Below are 17,632 nucleotides of genomic sequence, written 5' to 3' on the forward strand. Positions count from 1 at the left end.
TTGGGCTGCTGGTTCCAGCAATGCGAAAAGAAACAATATATATTTCGTAAACTAACATACGACACTGTGCGCTCGGCCATCGCTAGTAACTGGCAACAACAGTGGCCAAGCGACGACCACCTGGAAAAAAAAATCAATTCCTCCACGCCGAACATCCAAATGATGCGTGGATCGTAGGCATCCGTATCCCGAGCTGCATCGACCCGCGCTTGGCATTACACTATAAACGTAGTTGGCAGCCGAGACACGTAAAATCTACTAGCGAAAAACATCTCCAACAAACGGCTCCACCGACCCACTTTTTTTTTTCCCACCCATTGAAGAGCAATTCTGCCTTCGCTCGGTTCACCGTAAAGTGTCTCCGCACCGTAAAGTGTCTCCGTGTGGCGTCGTGTGGATTTGTACCGTGTTGATAACAACCGCCATTTTTTCCTTCATGCACAAAAACATTCTCAAGCCTTCTAAGCCTTGCTCGCACATCTCGATCTGCTGGTGGTTAAAACCGGAGCCATCAACGACGCCGCACTCCTTCGCTCTCTCAATAAAACCTAATCCAACTCTTCTGGCTGGACTTCTGCCGATGTCGACTGCCCCGGTGCCATGCCCCCATGCGACGATGAACCGGAGTCGTCATCCTCCAGTCCCCCAAGTAGCGTCTGGATCAGGTTGCCTGCATTGACAACATTTCGTTGTGAGCAAGAACCATCAGTTTCCCCTTAAGGGCCAAGCACCAAACGGCATAGTAAAGTATTAGAATGACGCATAAAAAAATGCTAGCGCACCTCGCTCCTTTAGCTAATGCGGCGCGGCCACTGCAGTGAGTGAAGCGACTTTTGCACGGTCTGCCGCTTTAATGTAAACGTTCACGATGAGAGCACAGCATCTACAGAACTATGTTCTCAAAGGTCGAGGTGAAACATTGGGCATTCACAAAAAAAAAAAATCTCTGTGCCATTGCTAATTACATGCCGTCGCCTATATGACGCACTCACCGATGACGGCGATGGTGCGCTGGCAGGGTGTGCGAGCAACGAAATACCCGTGCTTTTCCCAAGCCTGCCGCAACTAGCTTTGCACGTTAGTTCTGGCACCGAAGTTCAGGCACTCTTGCACGGTCTCTGACAAGCTGTGGTCCGGCTCTGTCTACTCCAAGGCAAGACCTCGCGTCAGCCAAGAATGCCATGTCAAGTCCCTAGGGTCAACCAGGTTCGCTGTTTTGCAAGTTTTACAAGACTGGCCTAAACGTCTCCTTTTTTACTATTGTTATATTACTATCATCCATGGATAGTAGCACCTAAGAACTTTTGTCATCATTGAATGCAGCGGGAAAAACCCGAATGCAAAAAGGAGCACACGTACACCGCATTGCACTATCTATTCAAATTTGTAGAAGAACACACACTACACTCAAGGAACTAGCGACTTGACAAATAGAAATAAAATGAATAAATAAATAAAATTAGGTGCTTCAGTGAGTGGCAATAAGGAAATCTACCTCGATAAAGTGCAACACTGCCGTGTCTGTGATCTTTTGCACTACATTTATTGATCGTACCGTACCAACTAGCCCTGAAAGACACCCTTTGAAACTTTTAACCTGCGATTGAAATTTGCCACGAGGCCTTGTCAGAGGCTCTTGAAACGTACTCTCAGTACATACCGTACTTACTCGCATAATCCTCACACTTTTTTTGGCGAAAAACTGATGCAAAGTTGGGGGGTGCAAGAATTATGCGGGGAATACTTTCCACGAAAACGTACAGAGCGAAAAAGAAGAAGTGGCCACAAATCTGGATTCTCACACCAGCAACTAACAGCAAGCTTTGAGAAGTACTAATTAAAACTTACCTCAACAAGAAAAGCACAGGTTCAACACAAGGCAAGATTTATTTGAGACACAAAAACTGCAAGCAAATAGTCGAGAATTTGAATACCATATGCAAAGCTTGTGGACGTAGGGATAGTGCTCGTCGTTCAACAGGAGCCCTCAAAAGGTAAGCGTAGGTTGTCTGTATTGGGCTGATGGCTATTTAACAGAATTGTCCGCAGTTTCCTTCTGCAGAGCTTACCATCAATCCCAGTTTCAGGCACACGGCAAGCCCAACGTGTCTTGGTGGCTTTCAGCTGCCGTCACCAGTAGCGAACACAAAACTCGTAGACTCTGAAAGGCCTACCGGCGGCCCTGTTGCCGTTGTTTAGTGCATGATCTATCACTTTCAGCTCGAAAGCAGCCGTGTAGCTTCGATATCGCCCTACAACGTGACAAGATTACCGACACAACATACAAAACACGCAGCAACGCGCACTTTCCACTTTGGCTAGGCTTGGATTGGATTGAATCTCCGTGCAATATTAGTGCTTAAGAAATGACTCCAGATGGCGCACGCTACCATCATCAGTGACTGGAACGAGCAGACGACATTATTGCGGCAGTTTTCGAGGGTGCGATGATTACTCGAGGAAAAAAAAAAATCGTATTTTTGTAGGGCGATGTGGGGAGAGGGAGGTGCGCGAGAATTATGCGAGAGCGAGGATTATGCGAGTAAATACAGTACATGTTTTTGGTGGCGAATAGCGTAAAAGCAGTGCTACGCAAAGAAAAGCGCGAAGATGAAGTGGGCACCCACCGAACATGCCCTGCGGCTTGGGTGGCGGCGGGAGGCCAAAGAAGAGCTGGCCAATTTTGTCCAGGTACTGAGGGTACGTGGGGTCCCGGCTGATGGTTGGCTGGTAGTGCTCGCACAGCACTGTGAACACCGCCAGCTTCCTCCTGCAGGCATCGAATTACGTAAGCGCCTCATTGCCTGCCAATTAATGCTAAATTTTGTTCCTCTCATGCAAACTTGTTGCCAGCAAGTGCACACTCAAAAGCAATTACCCCCCCCCCCCCCCCACTGGGGTAATTGCATCACAAAAAAAAAAAAAAATAACTACCACCCGGCTTGCTTGCATCACCATCATCACTCGCAGAACTTGGGGCGCTTTTCCATCAAGAATGCTCTGCGACACTGATGGCGCAAGCATTGCTCCATGGCCTGAAAGTACCACTACCACAGGAAGGCAAGCAATCACAAGTTGGAGACAATTGTTATGCAGCAAAACTACTCTACTTAGTGTGTAGCTGTAAGTGCACACTTTCAGGAGTTTAAGACTTTGGTGTGTATACTGTTTGCAAAGCAATTCTGCTGAATCCCAGCAAATCGAAAACACTAGAAAAGTGGTTTTCAAATGGCGGTCAACAAAGCCATTTCTATGATCCGCAAAACCCTAAACCGCTTTTTTTTTTAGTCTCGCTTAAACTCTGTTTAAAGGGGTCGTGAAACGATAATAAAACTTCTCAGTTGGAATTTCTGCCTGATTTATAAGGATTAGACATGCTGATTCCGAAATATCTCGACACAATATCCATTATGTAATCAATGATGCCCGTTTGAAATTGCAGTTTTTTGGAGATCACTAGCGACCGTGCGCGACCATCTGGCGCTATAGGCACTAACATTGACGTAAGTGAAACATCACAATAAGAGAAGCTACAAACACAGCGTTAGCTTTACTTTGCAACAACAGCGTTAGCTTTACTTTGCTACAAAGTAATAATTTAGAGAAACCTAGAAAAGCAAAAAAAATAACACAGCAGTTTTTGCACTTTGAGTTGCATACTGTGCAATTACAGTGAGTGATCGGCCGAGCGAGCATCCAACTTGATCAATGCAGCCGGGCAGGAACCGCACCAGTCTGGCGGCTGCAGCCAGTGGCAGCGCGAAAGCGCGACAAGGGGCGCCACACAGAGTGGAGGCTCAAGATCGGGGCTTCCGCAAGCGGAGGTTCTGACACGCGGTCTCGATACAAGTGCTTCCAGGGCGCAGGCTTCTTCGCTGTCGTCAACGCTGCTTTCCTCCGACAATGGCCCATCTGGAACTCGCATGGGTGCGTCGGTGTACGGCTCAAAGCCCGAAAGCCGACTCAGCTCAAGCAGTCGACACTGTAGTTTGGGAGGGTCGGAAGGTGGTGACGGCGCCAAACGGTATGATGCTACGAAACATGGTCAACTAAGGCTCAGAAACATAGCTGTGTTGCCTTGTTTTGTCGACGACAGAGAGACTTAATTGGTTGTCTTAAAGTGGCGTCAGCTGCACAGTTGACGGAAATGTGAGCTGGGAAATCAGAATTGCGCTTTTTTATGTATCCGTTGAGCACAGACGATCAAACGAGTCAAGCTATAGTATTGAATGGTATGCCAGGATTCTAAAGACACACGCAGTTTAAAATTTTTGAAGAACATTTCACGACCCCTTTAATCGCGACTGTGTCTCGCTTGATTGACGTTTTTTTTTTTTTGGTAGCAATAAAAGGCACCTGTTTCACGCTCCAGTTGTGTTAATTTACGAACGTACCCTCCCTCCCCTCCGCTGCAAGGGGTCCCCCATCACCTCCACCAGTCCACAAGGGGTCCCCGACACATCCACGGCTGAGAACCACTGCGCTAGACCGAAACTGCTGTTTAGACTAAACACAAAACAGCACTTTAAATCGTTAAGACTCAGCGGGATACTTAAAAGTGAAACTTCAGACACCCGAGTTTCGTATCTACAAAATAAAGGTATGGCGGTGAAATTCACAACAAGTGAGTTCTCGGAGCACCATTTATCAATCCAGACCAATTCACCGTTCTGCCTTAGTGTTCCTTCGATGTGGATAAGAGCTCCTCAGATTGATGCTGAAGCACAAGCTCGCCTACTCAATGTATGAATACCTGGAGGCCTACAACACAACAACACAACAGCAACATCACCTCGTCCGCCTATCTCGTGTCCATTGAAAAACGAAAGCCTTTCCCAGTGATCTCCAAGGGGGGATGAACAACAAGAGAGAAGGCAGGGAGGTTAACCAGGCACATGCCCGGTTTGCTACCCTATGCTGGGGGAATGGGAAGGGGGCATAAAGATGAGATGAGAGAGAGGGGAAAGAGAAGAGAAAGAGAGAGAGAGAAAAAAAAGGATTGTCAGTCTATCGGCTGGCGCGTATCCAGCGGTGGCACTACACAAAAGTTAAAGGTTGTCACGTAGGCCTGTAGTCCTCAAAAAGCACAAGACAGCTTTGACTACTTTCTGAGCTGACGAAAGGCGAGGACGGTGTTCCAGTAGCATCTGCATAGAGAGTGGCCGATCGTCCAATTGTCCCAATGCGTCCGAAAGCTCCTGTCTTTCGAGGGCAATGAAATATCAGATGGTCGACGTCTTCTTTGGTGCAGCAGATGTCGCATTCCGCATTGTCGGTCAATCCGATGAGGGCTCTATATGCTTTTGTGAAGGCAACCCCCAACCAAAGGCGACAAAGAAGTGAAGCTTCACCTCGACGAAGTCCGGATGGAGGTCGAAGTTCCAGTCGAGGGTTTATTTGGTAGAGTCTCGTATGTCTTATGCTTGGGGTGTTCCACTCCTGCAGACACAGACTACGTGCCAGGTGACAAAGTTGCTTTGCAGCGTCAGTCCTTGACAAAGGAATCGGAAGGATGTGCTCTTCTTGGTGCGATGTGCGAGCGGCGTTGTCTGCAGAATCATTGCCACCGATCCCTCAATGGCCAGAAAGCCACTGAAACTTGACCTCATGGACTGTTTCTGTGATGTGGTGAAGAAGCTTGACAAATTTGTAAGTTAGAGCAACATGGCAACCTTGTCGAAAGACTGACTGCGTGCTCTGTAGGGCCGGTTTCGAGTCTGAAAACTACTATTCAAAGGTCTAACTAACATGCACCAAACTGCAATCTTTTAATAAAATCACGTCTAGGTAAGCACACTTAGACCATGACTGCAGTAGCTACGCAAACACAACACCAACAACATGACGATAGTTATAGCGCGAGAACAGAACGATGACAAAGAGACAAGAAGGACACGAGCGATGTCCTCCTTATCTCTTTGTCGTCGTTCTGTTTTCGCGCTATAACTATCGTCATGTCATACCAACTAGCCCAAGCTGCCAAACTTCTAAATAAACAACGTGCTACGAAACATGTAATCTTGAACAAAATTATCGGTGGGAGCTTACGTTTCAACAGCGAGGAGGAGACACCAGAGGAAGTTGAGCAGGGGCATGTAGTAAGGCGGCCCGGGGTGGACGCTGGGGTGGCGCCGCGTGTATGCTAAGAAAACAACCGAGGCTGTAGAAGGATTGCGCAGGCACAGGTACCTGCAAAGGTCAATCGGGGTTCAACAAAACTGTGGCACATTTACACTTCTGCAAAACAAAGACAACTGCACATGTACGCATCAATCGGCCCTTTCCACACGCAAAAAAAAAAAGACAACTCACAAAAGAAGGCGAGGAAATGTACAATCACCACGCTGACAACAGTACGAAACTGTGAGCCCAAAAAGAAGGAAGAAGTTTACACTGGGCGTAAAGCTGCAGAAACATCGAAGCTAGATGATCTTAGGGGCCTTTTTGGTTGATGCTGGGTCTTTGGCATAAACAGAATAAAGTCAAAGCACAGCTTGTCACAGACCACGCAAGAATGTCCGAACTCCAGTGCCAGAACTAACGTGCGATGCTGGCTGCGGCATTTTCGGTAAAAGTGCGATGCTGGCTGCGGCATTTTCGGTAAAAGTGCGAGCCTTTAACTGCTCGTAATAAGCTCCCGTGACAGGCAACCTCGGCATGTCCAAGGATTTATCCATTAAAAAGCACTCAGATTTCTGGCATGGTATGTCTTTTGTCATGTGCAAGACACGTCTTCCAAAACGAACTGCGAAAAAATTTCTAGAAACAATCCCCGCATACTGTTGTCATGTTCTTCGTCTTGACTACGGCTTCGAAATTTCAGCACTTAATGCGTGGGCTATACGTAATATTGTACTTATTTTAACCACGCACGTTCACTGAACATTTGCCTTCAGCGCCTTTTCCGGGAAACACAATGAACAGATACCAACACGTCTACCTTAGCTGGTTTTTGGTGCAATTCAGTTGGTTTACAATCTTGAAGCGAGTTCAATCCCAGTGTTAAACAAATGAGATGAAAAACCAAAAAAAATAAAAGCGCTCATCTGTGGTTCATTGCTAAAACACGGTGGGCTAGTTAGTTTGCATCCATGAATTGAGTAAGCACAACAGAGAAAAAATGTAGAAGAAAACTTGATTCATGGAAAAAACCTACTAGCCCACTGTGTTTTCGCAATGCTTATTTCTAGTACATCATGTGGTAACATCGTCTTGCTACATGCATCAGTGGCTTCCAGAGCTGGCATGCTCAGCTGCTTCTGCATCCATCACAAAATTGTGCCACCTGAATTTCAGGCTTCATCAAGTGCTACCGACCCCCAGTCAGCCATGGTATTGATCAGCTAACTGCCGAGCTTTTAATGGCAGGGATAAGTGCGACTGCATAGCACAGTGTCCGTGTCGGCTTTCTTCTACGCCTTTGTCCGTCGCAATTACTAATACCTCACCTTTCATTCTTTCTCGGTCTTTTGTCTCGTTTGTTTCGCGTTGAAAAAGCCTAGCTTCAACAAACTCTTTTTACCAAGAAACCACATGACAGGTAACTCTGTACACAATCTGTACTGCACCACTTTGTATGCTTCCACACCTCCAGCGTTCCACCCTCCCACCACCCCCCTATTTACCCGCTCAATAAGGCGTGGGTCTCAAGCACAAGTCCGGCAAACCTTTTGCTAGTGGCCCACAGCTTCACAAGGAAAAAGATGTTTGCGACTTCGCTGAATATTGCTCGCCGTCCATGCTCGTCTATTAGCATTAATAAGACTTTGTTAGGGTAAACTACCGAAACCAGACTGGTCTCGAGAATTTCTTCTTCTCGCTAGGCACCTCATACGGTCCCAGCCATGTGTGTAAATAAAACGAGAGAACAAAATCTTATTTCAGGATCAGTGTCCACATTACAGTAATTTTGGAGACCAGTAGAAATTCAAGATGTTTCTTGAATTCTGATGCCAATTGTCCTTCAAAAATGACCCATATACAGTCGAGCCCACATATAACGGCCCCACTTAAAACGAACTTTCGCTTAAAACAAACAATATTTATGTGACCGTGAAAATATAGATTGCTTCAATGGCACAAAATCGCACTTACAACAAACGTCTCTGAACGCCGCTGATCGGTTACAGCGAACGGAGTCAGCGGTCTACCCGCTTCCCAGGAAACCGATTTCGACCACCGATCAGGCACCGGCGAGGTGCCCATACATTCTTATTGTTGAACACCGATTCTGCCTCCGTGCGCCTCTCTAGTTGCTGCTCTCCCCGACCGCTTTTTGTTACGCACCTCTCCATCATTTGTCCCCCCGCTACTCTGAGCACCCTGCATCACCAGACGAGGCCCGTGTTTTCACACTGCCACCGATCTTTCAAAGACAGGTCGGCCACCTACCCTGTTTTTACCACTGGTACTGTCGTTGGCGTCACCGGCCTGGAGTGACCAGACCATTTGCCAACATCGTCGGCCCCCGACTGTATCCGATAGTCTGCGTCTAGTGCACGTGCATACGCTACCCCACAGACTCTGATAATTTGCGATTCGTTTCGTGTTTAGGACTTGTTCTCGCTCACTTCGCACTTGGCTCAGCATGCCTTCCACGCGCGTGTGGAAGCGCGAAAACGGCTGTTAATTTGTGCAGAAGGCATTGCGAAATATCGAAGTTCGTGAAGCCACACAAACCCGCCTGCGCAACAAAATGATCTTTTGACCACGGCCACCGATTCTTCGAACACCGCTGCGCGCACCGAACCAGGCGGTCATGCTTTGACTTCAGCGTGCTGGCACTTTTTCTAAGTTTTTCTACGTGCGAGTTTCGTGGACCTTTCAAGCAAAGTACCCAACCTGCCTCCTTCCCATGTGTTTTGGTTTTCAAGGTCGCCCTCCTGCCGCATCCTTCCCTCTCATTATCGCACAGAGGAAGGAATCTTTTCCTTCCTGATGCCGACACTGCGGAACCGTGCACGGATTGGGGCATTGTGAGTGAAGTACGTGGCGAGAGTGATTTGGAGGAATCGGATTGTGAGAACGACGAAGCTTTGGAGCCAGTGCCTCATGCAGCTTATGCCACGGGCCTTGGCGAACGAGCAGCCTGCCGTTTTAAATGAACTCGAGACCGCCCTTATCATTTCTGCTCTTCAAAAACGTGCATCACGGACTTTTTGTGGCATAAAAGTTTGTGTTTTCACTCACAACTTTTTTTAAAAGCTGTGTTTCATTTACTACGAACTTCGGGATACAGCGAACCGAGAGAGAGAGAGAAACAACATTTTTTGTGCATCCGGCGTGCGGGAAGTCCGCGCAGGGCCGGGTATTCCCTATCTAAAGACTATAGCTAATAGTCCTATAGTCCCAGGCTCTAGATCTTGAGGACGTTGTGCTCTGGCTACGCATTGGATACTCGGGCTCCTCCGCTCCCGTTGTCCGGGGCGTCGGTTCCCTTTCTCGTCTGCTTTGCCAGGGCCTCCTCAAGCCGCTGGATGGCCCTTCGTTGTGTGTTTAAGTCTTGGGAGCGTATCCATGCTCCCACCTCATCGGTATACGTGGCGTCCTGGCACTGCCCATTCCCATTGTTCACACCACTGTTACACCCGCCCCACATGATGTGGCGGAGGGTGGCCAGTTCACGTTCGCACGCACTACACTTAGCGTCCACAAACATGTCGGGGCATACGTGCCGGGCCAATGCTGGCGTTAGCACGCATTCCGTTTGCAGTTGTCGGAGCTTCACTGCTTCTGCACGTGACAGTTCACGATGCGGGGGCGGAAAGGCTCTCCTGGCCTCTCTGTAGGCCGCCAGGATCCCTCCGTAGTCGGTGAGGGGATCGAGGTCTTCTCGTTCTTCACCGCTGGTTTCAGGGAGACGGGCTGCCGCGGTCCGGCACGTGATGAGATCACGGGCCACAGCGTCCGCCTCCTCGTTGCGGTTCTCAATGTCGGGAGCCAGTTGTCCCATGTGGGCTGGGAACCATTTGAGGGCGATGGTTGGCCCTGTAGCGGCGCCGCGAGCAGCCCGCGAAGCCGCGATGGACGTCACTAGCCGCTCCGTGCCCCGCCAGACCATGCCTCGGGCGAAATTCCTAATTGCCTGCTTTGAGTCGCTTAGCAACAGCGAACTGATGCCGCGCTATCCTCAGGTTCGCTATAAGCGGGATCGACTGTATATCATATACAAGAAATGTGTGCTTTGAAACAGTTGCATTAGATGACCTTTTGGCGCAGTGCTGAACTCTATCATGCAAAGGACGAAATTCGATTCAAGCAGCGTTTGTGAGTACGGGGGTAAATCTCCTGACAGCAGCCCACTAGGTGAGGCGAGTTTGAGAGCCCTGATATAGGGGCCTGTGGGGAGTCGATTCGAGTGGTAATAAGATCTTCTATTGAAGCCAGCGGTTCCCAAGTGTCGCGGAACCCCGTTAAGGGGTCCCTAGAACACCTTTACAAGTAGCCATAGAATTGATTCACTCCAAGAGCTCATTGCATCACAAGTTCAATGTCACAAAAATTTTAAAAATTTGTGCAGTACGAGCGGAGTTACAAAGATTGGTGGCACGCTGGGATCGCATCTCTCTTCTTGAGGAAAGTGCTAGAAGCTAAGCAGGGAGGGATGGCAGGGGCAAAGAAAATACGTCATGTGCACCTCGTGACCTTGAGCACCTTTTCTTTCTTTTTCTTTGAATACGCGGCTTTTTCAGTGTGATCAAGCGCGCACGCATGGACAAGTTGCGGCCTCCCGTGATGATCCCTGTAACGACCATGCGCGCCATGTTCAAATCAGCCAGTGGCTGATAGATCGTCTTCTACGAGTGATTTTTGAGTTTCCTTTGTCATTTGTTGAGAAACAAGAAAGCGATCCTTAGCCGACTTTCATAATTTATTGTGAATGCCAAGCTATGTGCTGCGCTATAATATTTGGCTCGTGTCTTCTCGGGAGCCTCTACTACGGATCGGCTGCATTTTCTCACCATGCTCAAAAAAAGTTGCAGGGCCCCTTTACGGAAAACATTGAACTCAACTCACTGGAACACTGTTTGGGCGATGAACAGGTCAATCTCGCAGCTGTAGCCTTTGGTCATCTGAAACTCGATGAGCATGGCGGCGCAGCCATCGCCGTCCGTCGAGTGGACGAAGTGGTGCCGCGCCTCCGGGTAGTTCTTCTCCTTCCAGAGGGTGAGTGCCACCAGCCGGTGGAGCTGGGGGTGGCCCCGCGCGGGTTGCTCCTTGCCGGCCGACCACTGCAGCGCCCGCGCCAGGAACGTCGACCGCTCGGGCGAGTGTGGCGCCAGCAGTGCAAACAGGCACCCCAACCGTTCTGCGGGAGCAAGAGAAGAGTCACACATCGATCTCTCGACAAATGGAAGGCCACACGGAAAGGCTAGTGTGTAAACGGCATCTTTGGTTTTTAACCCCTTCCCCGTTCGACAGAAGCACTGACTGTCCTCGCCAAGATGTCCCTTTACTAATTCCGACGAGCGTAGCTTGTCAGCTTGACGGCAAAGCTTTTCATCATCAGAATAACTACAACTGTTAGAACCTCCCAGATTGTTGGAAATTTCTGACAGCATTGTTGTTTTTGTATAGTGTATTATCGATAATTATTAGCCGGTAACTGTCCTTTCAACAATTAACTTTATTCTATTAATTTGACTGCATATTGCTTCAATGTTTGTTTGTTTTTTTTCATCAAAAAAGTTGCGCTTTGCACAAAATAAATATTTAATGCCAACTTTAAAAAAATAAACATTTTAAGGAGAACACTTCTTAAAATATCGTAACAGTTAAGGGGTTGAAGACAACAATAGTGAAAAATATTAAGTTGAGCTAGACTGAAAGGTTAGGCTTGTGTAGTTACCAATTCACATTTCCTAGTCAAAAGAAAGCATTTGCAAGCAAAAAAACAACTAAATTGGGGAATTGGAGGAATGCCCTCCAGGGGCGTAGTCAAAATATTTTTTAGGAGGGGGGGGGGGGGGGGGGGCAGGTTCAAACACTTTATGTACGTTAATGCATGCATTTATATAGTATAAGCAAACAAAACTAAAACTACTCAGTGTGTGTTAATTTCAGAATTTAACAGGGGCAGTGTGTGTTAATTTCAGAATTTAACAAACAGATGCAACAGTTGGGGCAAACACGAGCTGTCTTAGTAGAAAGCACGTCCACAGATTCCGCGTCATGTAAAGCGTGCCATCGGCATAGCAATTGCGATCACTAATAACGACTGACGAGCGGTTCATGAGGACGCTGCAAACAGGCGCAAAGGTTGCTCACCAATTTGCTCTTCGCAGGGTTCAGTGTCGGACTGAACAAGAACGTCCACCAGTAGGTTTGCCAGGTCGGCTCCGCTGTTGCACTGCGTCAGTTGAAAAGAAAGCACCGGCACAGTGAGTCGTGGGTTCACTGTTGACAAGTGACTACCGTGTTATCACTAATGTGAACCCGAGTATAGGCCGAGGAGTAGGGGGTGGTGGTGGCAGACAAGGAAGCCCGAAGAACCACTTGCTGCATTCGTTCATTGCTACTGCCAAGAAGACAAAGCTAAACCCACATAGTATTCTGGTCCAAACCACATATTCACAGCTATCTTGATGTTTAGGCACCGATTTCTGTGACATCACCGACTCTGACATCGTCTATTAGACGCTACGCAGTTCTTAATCAGTAAATGTTAACCACATTGTGTTCTGAGGGGGCGAGCTAATTGGAGGGCCAGCAAAGAACCGTGAGGCCCAAAAATGTGACGAAGAGAAATATGGGCACTTCTTGCTTTGTGAACATGCCACCGCAATAATTTTGCGAACTTGAGCTATAAAAAAATTCCGCCATATCCACGAAGTGAATGATGATGAGTGGGCGAAGCTCCGTAGGTAAACCTGGTAAACCATGAATCCTCTGTACATTTTGCCCACTCGATTTTATTACATCGCTCCCCCTAGCGTACGTCGCCGCACTAAATCGAACGATTGCCTTCAACCAATGACACGCGCCATATGTGACATCATTCCTATTTTATAAGATCTCGCGTCTTTCATCAACTACAAGTACCGCTTTCTAGTTTATAACATCTTGCATCTTTTCATCATCAGCTACAAGTACCACCATCTAGTAAACACTACAAGAACTAAACGAGAGGTGGCTACATACAGGAGACGGTACCGCCATCTAGTGAACACTGCAAGAACTAAACTAGAGGTGGCTACATACAGGCTACAGGGGACGCACAGCCCACGCCCTAAGGAGCTTCGCCCCTAAAAGAAAGTTACAAGGGTTAGAATGTCGGTTTCAGCTGGCCTCAAATTTTCGTGCAGCCTTGCCATCTTTCTCCAGCACGTGGAGTGGAAGGCCTATGAGACTAATAGCCCCCTGTCAACCTTAGTCCACTTTTCCTCAAGGCATTCGTGTACAGAGGCAAAAGTGACTTAAGAAACGTCCTGCATGCGATGAAGCAAGGCCAGGGAATTCCGACACTGCTGCACCATTCTTTGCTTTGTTTTCAAGCACAGCGGGGTTAGGGCAAGGTTAGGATCTGCATATCTGGACTGGACGATGGCCAAGCTGTAGGTGGCCATCCCAACCTCTATTTCTTGTTGAAATTAGCGTAACTGAGACAGTTGATTTGCTGCACAAACTTGAAGGAAAACAAGGAAGATAGGAAAGAGCGCAGCTTGTGCAGCAAATCAATTTTTCAAGTTCTGCGCTCTTTCCTCTCTCCCTTCTTTTCCTTCAAGTTTGTGCAGCAAATCAATTTTTCAAGTATGAACCAACTAGTCTGCAAAAAAGTATTGCTTCAACTGAGACAGCTTTGAGGCTAGTTAGGTACTTTGGCACAATTTGAACTAATTTGATTGCTCTAGTTCAGCTTGGCCCATAAATAACGAATTACATCAATATAGCACGATGACACAGTTGTCGTACCCTTGCCAAAGGTACTCTGGTCCACTAGTGTACGCGGGAAACCAATGTTTATTCACGACAGCTCCACTCACAGCTGCAGCACTGCAGAGCCGTTGCCGACTTGGGGTTTGAGTCACAGGTGATGAGTGAGGCAGCCGTTATATCAGCTGTATCTGAGATCGTGTGCTTTAAGAAATATATATCGCCTGACACGTATTTCTATAAGGAGAATGTTTTCGTTCACCTGGTCCAACCTGAGGAGTTTGACGGCACCATTGTAGAGCAGTTCCTTGAGCTCGGCGTATCGCTTTTGGCCTTGGTATCTAAAACGACAGCGACGGATTGAGTTGACAGCATACAGTCACGTGGTTGCTGACTTATACGTTGGGTTCAACACTGTGGAAGCTAACGAGACTTCCAGTAGCATATGCTTTCGCACCAAGAAATAGTTGGGTGATTCCACCATCTGCAATTAGCTTATTAAGTTTCAGAGTGAGTAAATAAATGTAGATGCATTGTCTTAAAAATAAACACCCTTACTTATACAGTTGTCAATAAATTAGTCTGGATCGTTTAGGTAGACTGTTCTTGTATCGCGACCTCGATGTTTAGTATCAGTAGTGTGTAGCCGGAGCCATTCGCAGAGGCCACATTGCAACGACAAAATCCAAGTACGAAATGTGCGAACAAACACATTTTACCCACTGCACTGCTCACAAAGCTTCTACCACATTTCAATTTATGTAATTGTATGAAACTGAGTACATGAACGTCTCGACCGTATAACCATTCACATGTGTCGGACAGGCCTCTAACAAGAACTGCCAGTATTGCCGCTGTATCAAACACCCATACTTTATCACCAATCCAGTCAAGGCTCACACTTTGTGTATACTATCACAACGTTCGATTCTTGAACAATGAAGGGAAGATGATGTGACATCACAGGCCATTCAACTATGATGAACTTCGGTTGAAGTTGAAATAAACTGGTATGACCACTGGTTACCTTGCAGCTATCAAGTATGACACATGTTTCAGATTTTCGAGATGATGAGCAGCTATAAACAACCGGGGTTTTATATTATTTCCCACTTGATGTTTTCTAACTTTCAGTGCAAACGGAAAAATGTTAACGTGGGCAATCTTTGTATGACAAATCCACTAGTGTTCCAAACAAAATATTCCATGGAGGTTTCCCTGCATTCATGTATCTAAGTTTGTCATGCTTCCCACAATATGAAAGCAGCTGGGCCTCTAAAGAAACTGGCCCAGCACCATATGCAACATGAGCATAAATACTGTGTCACACAAAACTAAAAAAAAAAGTAATATCTTTTCTTTGACACCTTTTTTTTCTGTACTTTAAAGTACTACATACATACAATGATCAAGTAAAGTGAGCATACAATAAGCAATTCTTCTCGGCTGAATTCAATTAGCAAGCTTCATTTGCAAGGCTGTGAAGCTTTCTTGTTAACTTACGATGTCAACTGCTAGACGTGACACACTTCGAATGCTTTACATGACATGCACTTAAATGCTTTCCTAAGTCACGTACTATAATACTGAAAGTAGACAAATAAAATCAACTTTAGGTTCATCTACAATGCACTACAGTAGTAATTTCACTAAGTAGTAATTTTAAATGGCTTTTTACAGGGCAATAACCGGTGCGCAAAAGTATCTGCACTTTAGAGGCAGCGAGAGAGTGAGGCCAAGCGCCTCAAAATTCGTACAGGTCGACGTACAACTTGAGCATCGTGCCATTTGTGCCAGGCACATTTTCGACAGGTAACAAGAACGGCAGTTGAGGTTACCGACTTCAATGCCTTCGTCAAAAGTGATGAACATATGCAAATGTGGGATAGGAAGAGGGGGGCTTCAGCAGAATGAATAGATCCAATTTGGCACACTAGAGGGGAGAGGGAAAAAGGAGATCAGTGTGTGACGTCACACCGCCTTTGGCTTCAATACCGCAACGATGTCGCCCGATTGTCTAATCGTGTCAATGCCGCTGCTAGCACGCTAGGACCCGAAACTAGCCAAGGTGCTCGACTTTTGTTTCACGCATGAGCGAAGAACAATGTTAAGATGAGGGAAACGCTAGATGTTTTTTCTTTATTTCATTTATACTACAAAAGATAGGTTTCGGACAAAAACCTTGTTTCCCACGTTGCACATGTCGCCCTTTCGAATGAGATCGTCACAGTTCCGAACCTACCGCAAACAAATTCTAAGACACTCAGAAGGAGTTTATGATAAGTCGTAGCGTGAGCCGCGTGGCTTCTAGCAAGAGCTGTTTAAGTAGATGAAGTACTAGCCGAAACACGTTTCGAGCCACCCATAAAAGCCGCTTTAATAGACGATACCCACGCGAAAGCAGAAGAGAAAAAAAAAAAAACACAAGCAGACAGGGGCATCATTATGTCATCGCTCTACGTGTTTCTGCTTTCACTACCGGCGGTGATCCATCACAAACATTCTCTCCCCTCCACCTGCTTACGGAGTTCGAGCTCCGTGACGGGGGCGGGAGCGAACTCCGAAATCTGTGACACCACGTAGCTACGACGTCAGCGAAAACGTGCAGTTGAACACGCGCAACCGCAGTCGTTACGCGGGTAGGGTGACGCAATTAGAACACTCAACCTTCAGTTTTCCACGTACGCGATGCGAAAACACCGTGAATACACTCGGCGCTCAATCCGGTAAACAAGCGACTAGCGTGAATTCCTCAAGATACTAACCACGCTACTACGTGGACTATACCGCGTGAGCATGGCGGTACGATTTGCTTGTTTGGTTCGCAGGTGTCGACCTGGCGCAAATGCGACGACGCCACGATAGATTTTACTCAACTACTGCCACCAACGCCTTTTTTTTTTCTAACGGGAAAAGCCTCAGCACTGCACGTGCGTCAGGCCGTAGCGACGAGAGGAAAAAAAATCGGATGTCCAGGGACTGACCTGAAATATAGGGTCCTGTACATCTGGTGGGCTTCGTAATAATTTCCGCAGTCGATGCACGCTTCTAATTTGTTTAACACACGGGACGTCCCCGTTACCCGCGCCGCCATTTTGACCAGCCCATCTGCGAAAATGACAAAACCCGAAACGAAAGCTAGCATGTGTCCTCGCGTAAACGTGTTCAACATGTGAATAAATTCATTTCAATATTCAAGAAACTACTTAAAGCATCATTTGTAATGTTCAAAAACTTTTTGTCATACTTAGTTTAGGTTGTTGCAATAACCTAAATGTTTTTGACGAACGTTTTATTGCGTTTTGTGCGCTCTCGCCTTTTTGACGTTCCCGCTATTAAAGGGAAATTCCCATTATTTTAATTTCCCGGACGTCGCGATCGCTTTGATTTTGCGGTGTCTTAAAGGGTTGTTTTTTGTCTCATCCGGGCAGGCTGAAAACTTGTGAGGAGTTACCGAATTTTGTACAAAACCTTCTCTGCATGATGTCGGGTCCTGGCGTACGTGCACATTTCTTTCGATACTTTTCGGAAACGTATCGAGCGCGCTAAACTTTGAGGGCGATTTCCGAAGCCTCCCCGATGACCCCGCTGCCCCGTAGTCCATCTTTGACGCGTAATGAGGCGCGATAGCATGTCTTGTAGGCATCGCGCGTACAACGTTTGTGTGCCGTTTCGCTTCGCGCTTTTCGATTGGACCGCGTGTTTGAATGAGTGCCGTGTCGACTGCTTTTGCTACTGCGGCTACAGTGAACGGGTACAG

At 47.1% G+C, this 17,632-nt stretch overlaps 1 protein-coding gene across 1 annotated transcript; it reads right to left on the reverse strand.

Annotated features, from left to right (window-relative positions):
• LOC119180334 (Golgi to ER traffic protein 4 homolog) lies at window positions 1-17,014 on the reverse strand. Its single transcript, XM_037431516.2, has 7 exons — window positions 16,857-17,014; window positions 14,135-14,213; window positions 12,268-12,349; window positions 11,017-11,308; window positions 6,049-6,189; window positions 2,628-2,770; window positions 1-670 (listed from the first exon to the last, which is right to left on the reverse strand). The coding sequence occupies exons 1-7, from the start codon at window positions 16,964-16,966 to the stop codon at window positions 549-551; spliced, it is 969 nt and encodes a 322-aa protein (XP_037287413.2). The 5' UTR covers window positions 16,967-17,014; the 3' UTR covers window positions 1-548.
• Window positions 17,015-17,632: the final 618 nt, after the last annotated feature.

Source organism: Rhipicephalus microplus, chromosome 7 (genome assembly GCF_043290135.1).
Source record: "Rhipicephalus microplus isolate Deutch F79 chromosome 7, USDA_Rmic, whole genome shotgun sequence".
NCBI lineage: Eukaryota > Metazoa > Arthropoda > Arachnida > Ixodida > Ixodidae > Rhipicephalus > Rhipicephalus microplus.

Coding starts and splice junctions, on each gene's coding strand:
- LOC119180334 (XM_037431516.2), bottom strand. CDS start 16,966: ATGGCGGCGCGGGTAACGGGGACGTCCCGTGTGTTAAACAAATTAGAA. Junction 2,771..6,048: donor CTCCTCCTCGCTGTTGAAAC/GTAAGCTCCCAC, acceptor CGATGCCTGCAG/GAGGAAGCTGGCGGTGTTCA. Junction 671..2,627: donor CAAGCCGCAGGGCATGTTCG/GTGGGTGCCCAC, acceptor TTGTCAATGCAG/GCAACCTGATCCAGACGCTA.